Source organism: Penaeus chinensis, chromosome 43 (assembly GCF_019202785.1).
Source record: "Penaeus chinensis breed Huanghai No. 1 chromosome 43, ASM1920278v2, whole genome shotgun sequence".
Classification (NCBI taxonomy): domain Eukaryota; kingdom Metazoa; phylum Arthropoda; class Malacostraca; order Decapoda; family Penaeidae; genus Penaeus; species Penaeus chinensis.
Genome location: NC_061861.1, coordinates 17,026,739 through 17,033,142, shown reverse-complemented (window position 1 = coordinate 17,033,142; position 6,404 = coordinate 17,026,739). Strand labels below are relative to the sequence as shown.

The window sequence follows — 6,404 nt, the reverse complement described above, 5'->3', positions numbered from 1 at the left end:
TGCATCTTTAAAAACAACACAACTTTGGAAACATTTTAAAGTTTGTGAACGAGGGTGGGGGGGGGGGGGGGGGTTGCGGTGTTGTGGAAATGTCAATGTTAACATAATGCATAAAAGTTAATAAATATGTCCGTTACTTTAAAGGAATAGGTTAAAGTATAACATGGTATAGTTGTAAACAAAATGGCTATTTTTTTTATAATTTATTCATTAACATCAACACGAAATGACACAGAATAAATAAATAAATAAATATAAACACACGGACACACTACAACTGTATCCGCGTTCAAAGGGGGTCTCAGACCTACTGTCCTACAAAACTTTTATTACGTCAATTCAAACCTTCATCTATAGCATAAGCATCGAAATATTCACGTTAATACCCTCTATTTTATTATTGTCGTGAATCAACGTGGAGATCGCGATGTTTATGCTATAAATAACACCTTAAATCAACAAAATAACAAACGAAATTGGTCTGAGAACACCTCTGGACATCTCACACAATCACGTCAATTCTGAAACCGAAGTCCTCTGAGCCCTACAGTCTTCAGAAGGCCACGGGCCCTGTAGCCTCCTGTGGGTCTGAAGTTTCTGTGGAATCCCTGTTGTTGAGGAAGCTCCCCACAGCCCCTCCTATGAAGTTTCCTAAACTGTAGTAATTGTTTCCATAGTAAGGGTTGTAGTTATTGTGAGGCCGTTGGTTGACTGTGGGTCGTTGGATGTTTGGGTTGTAGTATTGGTTGTAGGGGTCATAATAGGGGTTGTAGGGGTCGTAATAGGGGTTGTAGGGGTCGTAATAGGGGTTGTAAGGATCGTAAACTGGGGCATAAGGATCGTAAATCGGGGCGTAAGGATCGTGAATCGGGGCGTAAGGATCGTAGACTTGTTGATAGGGATCGTAGTACGGGTTTCCGGTGTCGTAGATGGCGACAGATAATCGTCCATCGTCTCCTGCAAGAGAGATGAAAAAAAATGTCCTAAGTAAACACAATGATACGAAATAAAGGAAAACAAATTCTATGCTTGTTAGACGTACGAGGCAACGGGAAGCGAAAAGCTACTGCGAAAGTGATAGTATCTCAGCCATTATACTAAAAAACTAACAATTCATCAAAGGTTTTAAACTCTCATAAGTGCAAAATAAAAAACTTAATATATAAAAGCTACTTTATATTAGCCTAACATTAAGTAAACAGATATTTTATACCTTCTTCCTCTTGTACGGAGTACATACACAAAGAATATATAACGTAATTACTGAATCACAAGGACAACAATTATACAATAGTGCACAGAACACAAAAGTATGTATAATAGCACAACAAATGACTTTTCATTCATAAGAATCAAAGTATGGCTAATCTGGCAACTCAACAAGGACTGTGGGACACTGAAGCTTTTTTTTTTTTTTTTTTTTTAGTCAGTTGATATTTTAATACTAATGGTTTATATACTTTGTATTATTAAAAATTATATGAAATACTCTTTTAAGTGTTTTTTTTTTTTTTTTTTTTTCTATTAGCTCCCCCAACACTATTTTTTTTTCTTTCTTTTAATGATACTTGATGAATACTAAAATATTTTTAATGATGCGCAGTCTAGGCAAAACAAACAAACAAATAGTATCTATAATAAAGTATAAGATATTTAAATACAATACAAAATTTACGTAAAATAATATCAAGACAAATGATAGTACATGACACATTTGCCTTTAAATATGTACTCACCATCTATTACATTCTGAGCTGTAGGTTTGGCAAAAACGCTGCTCGCGAATACCAGTACTGTTACAACACACAGTCTGCGGGGATAGAAACAAGAAACAACCTTATTAATATATACAAATATGCATGCATATACATATACATATATATACATACATGTATATATGTGTATGTATATGTGTGTGCGTGTGTCTATATCTATCTATATCTATATCTATATATAATTGTATATATATATTTACATATATGTATATATATTTATATATATGTATATGTATATATATTTATATACATGTATATGTATATATATTTATATACATGTTTATGTATATATATTTATATATATGTATATGTATATATATTTATATATATATGTATATGTATATATATTTATATACATGTTTATGTATATATATTTATATATATGTATATGTATATATATTTATATATATATGTATATGTATATATATTTATATATATATGTATATGTATATATATTTATGTATATGTATATATATTTATATATATGTATATATTTATATATGTGTATATACATATATATATAAATATATATACATATACATGTATATAAATATATATACATATACATGTATATAGATATATATACATATACATATATATAAATATATATATATATATGTATATACATATACATACACATATATACACATATATACACATATATACACATATATACACATATATACACATATATATGCATATACATATATATGAGTGTGTGTGCCTGTGTAATATATATATATATATATATATATATATATATATATATATATATATATATATATATATATATATACACACACACACATATGTATACATATACATATATATGTGTGTATATATATATAAATATATGTGTATATATATATATGTGTGTGTATATATATATATATATATATATGATATAACCACATAATTCGTTGCTACTGAAATTATATATATCATTATAACAAGAAACAAATAGTACAATACATTGCCCCACAAACTCAGGCTATATACAAAAATTTCGCTTTTAAAACAATACGAGGAAGGTGTATCAAATCAAAGTACAGCTATCTGAGTATGCATAGAAAAATAAACATTTTTTTCCGACTTGATGTAAATATTTACAAGAAGATATATATACGAGAACGATTTAATATAGAAAGTATAGCTGTAAAATTCCAATATCAATAGTTTCCCCTGATACAAATTTACCACATATGCACAATAAATCCACACTTTAAATAATCTAATACCCATCAATCCATGCACTTATATCTTAAATATAAATAATGCAAAAATCGTTATTATAAACACAACATCTCGTATTTTAACTAACCTCATTTTCACCTTCGGAGATTCCCACGCACTGCTTCTGTCTCCAAAGCTGTCGACCAAGTGATAAGTCAGGTCACGAAAGGTCTTTATATATTCCCAAGACGAGTCGGGGATGTAGGTCAGCCGTGGTCAAGACAGGTAAACACCCCCTAGGCTGTTGTTGTGCTAACTAGTCGCTCCGAGTGTCCTAAATCATAATCGTATTTATAAAAGTAAGTCCCGTAAATCCATTTTTTTGTTTTCATATTTATATCTTTATGATTTTTTTTATGACTGTGGTATCTACATGGTTTATTCCCGTGAGTGTTATACCGGCTATACCATAGTTAGGTAAATATTCAGGGAATTTCTGGATAATAGGTCAGTGCTGTCGGATAGAAAGTCTCTTTGATGTCAGGCATATAAAATCTTCGATGACCTTATTATTAGTACTTTCTTAGTTTATGGTAGTTTACATATTATCATATATGATTACATTGATGATAATAATGATAATGATATTGTTATTATTATTATCATTATTGATAATTATCTTTTTTGTTATTGCAACTGTTATCATCAGTATCACCATTATCATAATTAATTTAATTATTATTATTATTACTGTTATTACTGTTAATATTATGGTTATGATGATTATTTTATTATCATTTTTGTTATTATTATTTTTGTTATTATTATTATTATTATTATTATTATCAGTATTATTATTATCAGTATTATCATCATCATCATCGTTATTATCATTTTTATTTTGATTATTGTTATTATCATTATTATTATTATCATTATTATTATTATTATTATTATTATTATTATTATTATTATCATTATTATTATTAGTGTTATTATTATTATCATCATTATCATTATTATCATTTTTATTATTATTATTATTATTATTATCATTAGTGTTATTGTTATTATTATTATCATTATTATTATTATTATTATTATTATCATTGTTATTATTATCATTATCGATATTATCATTATTACAATCAACATTATTACTATGTATTACTTTATCATTATTACAGTTATTATCCTTATTATTATTATTATTATTATTATTATTATTATTATTATTATCGTTATCATTATTATTATTATTATTATTATTATTATTATTATTATTGTTATTATTATTACTATTATTATTATTATTATCATCATCATTATTATTATTATTATTATGATTATCATCACTATTATCATTACTACCATTACTATTATTATTGTTATTATTATTACTTTTATTACTTTTGTTATTATCATTATTATTATTATTATTATTATTATTATTATTATTATGATTATCATCACTATTATCATTACTATCATTACTATTATCATTATTGTTATTACTATTGTTATTATCCTTATCATTATTATTATTATTATTATTATTATCGTTATTATTATTATTATTGTTGTTATTGTTATTGTTATTATTATTATTATTTATATAATTATTATTATTATTATTATTATAAGTATTATAAGTATTTTTACCATTTTTATCATCATTATTACTGTCATCATCATTATCATGATTATCATCATTATTACTATTATCATTATCATTGTTATTATTATTAGTAGTAGTAGTAGTAGAACTATACTATTAAAATTATCATTATTACTTTATCATATTATCATTACTATTATTGTCAATAATATTATCATCATTATCATTAACTTCACTATTATTAATGCCATTAAGATTATCATGATTATTATTATCATCATTGTTGTTGTTGCTTTATATCATTATTATTACTGTTATCATGATCGTTATTATTATTACCATTATTGTTATTATTATTACTAATATTACCATCATCATTATTGTTATTATTATTATCATTATAATTAACATTACTTATCTTTATTGTCGGCATTATCATTACTAACAGCGTCATCATCATCATTATTATTCTCATTAATATCATTATCATATTTACTTTTTTAAATTATTATCATCATATTTTCTTAAATTATTATCATTGTTATTACTATCATGACTAATATTATTATTACTATCATTTTTATAATAATTATTATTATTAATACTATAATTTCCCTCATCATTATCAGTATTATTTTTGCTATTACCATAATTATTAGTATCGTTATTATTGTTCTTATCATTATTATCATTGTTATTATTATCATTATTACTTCTTGTTATCATTTTATTTTCAAAAATCTTATCATCATATTATATATATATATATATATATATATATATATATATATATATGTATATATATGTATATATATATAACATAGAAAACAATGAGTAGGTAGAAACAATAATTTAAATCTAGATTTATTTTTCCTTCTGATTACGTATCACTTGACTATATATAATTCGTCTTTATCAATATCAATATTTTAAACGGCCTCGAGGCAGTCGCTCGACTTCTAAATAGTTGCGCGACAATCCCTGTTATATATATATATATATATATATATATATATATATATATATATATGTGTGTGTGTGTGTGTGTGTGTGTGTGTGTGTGTAATATGTATATATGAATGTGTATACATATATGCACACACACACACACATACAACTGTCGCTATGGTCCAGTGGATAGAGCACTGGACTCCGACCCTCGTGGTTGCGAGTTCAATTCCCCGCCACGGCAGTTGTAAAATAGGCCTGCGCTCCGACTATTGGCTCGAGTCTGCTCTCCCGACAAGAAAACAACATATCGCCTTGAGAAATCAATGGCAGGTGTCATAGGGGAAGTCACCGCCGTGGCAAAAGTGTCAGCACGTCGAACCGCAGTTGATTAGGAAGGGCATCCAATCAGGCAACGGTGGTACTGCCAAATGACCTCACAATAATAAATTGGGAGAGGCCTAGATCCTGCAGTGGACTAAATGGCTGCTGAACAAACACACACACACACACACACACACACACACACACATATATATATGTATATATATATGTATATATATCATCATCAGCCTGAATCAGTCTACTGCTGGATGTAGGCATCTCCCAATCTTTTTCAACCTTATTTGTCTTGCGGTTTTTGTTTCCAACTTGGCTCACATATTCCGTTATTTTGTCACGCTATCTTGACATTGGTCTGGCTCTTGGCATCTTTATGTTATCTATATCCCAGTGTTACTTTCTTTGTCCATCCGTCATCCTGTCCCCGACATATATGACCTGCCCATTGCCATTTTTTTTTTTTTTTTTTATGCTCCCAAGTATATCTTCCATCTGGGAGGACACATTGGTTAAAGACTTTTCTTTTTAGACATAATGACAAGGAGCCT

At 26.8% G+C, this 6,404-nt stretch overlaps 1 protein-coding gene across 1 annotated transcript; it reads right to left on the bottom strand.

Annotated features, from left to right (window-relative positions):
- Window positions 1-327: 327 nt before the first annotated feature.
- LOC125048159 (DNA-directed RNA polymerase II subunit RPB1-like) lies at window positions 328-3,214 on the bottom strand. The gene is made up of 3 exons (XM_047646715.1): window positions 3,097-3,214; window positions 1,737-1,810; window positions 328-957 (listed from the first exon to the last, which is right to left on the bottom strand). Exons 1-3 carry the CDS (start codon window positions 3,099-3,101, stop codon window positions 554-556), a joined length of 483 nt encoding a protein of 160 aa, XP_047502671.1. The 5' UTR covers window positions 3,102-3,214; the 3' UTR covers window positions 328-553.
- Window positions 3,215-6,404: the final 3,190 nt, after the last annotated feature.

Coding starts and splice junctions, on each gene's coding strand:
- LOC125048159 (XM_047646715.1), bottom strand. Junction 958..1,736: donor AGCTCAGAATGTAATAGATG/GTGAGTACATAT, acceptor TCTCTCTTGCAG/GAGACGATGGACGATTATCT.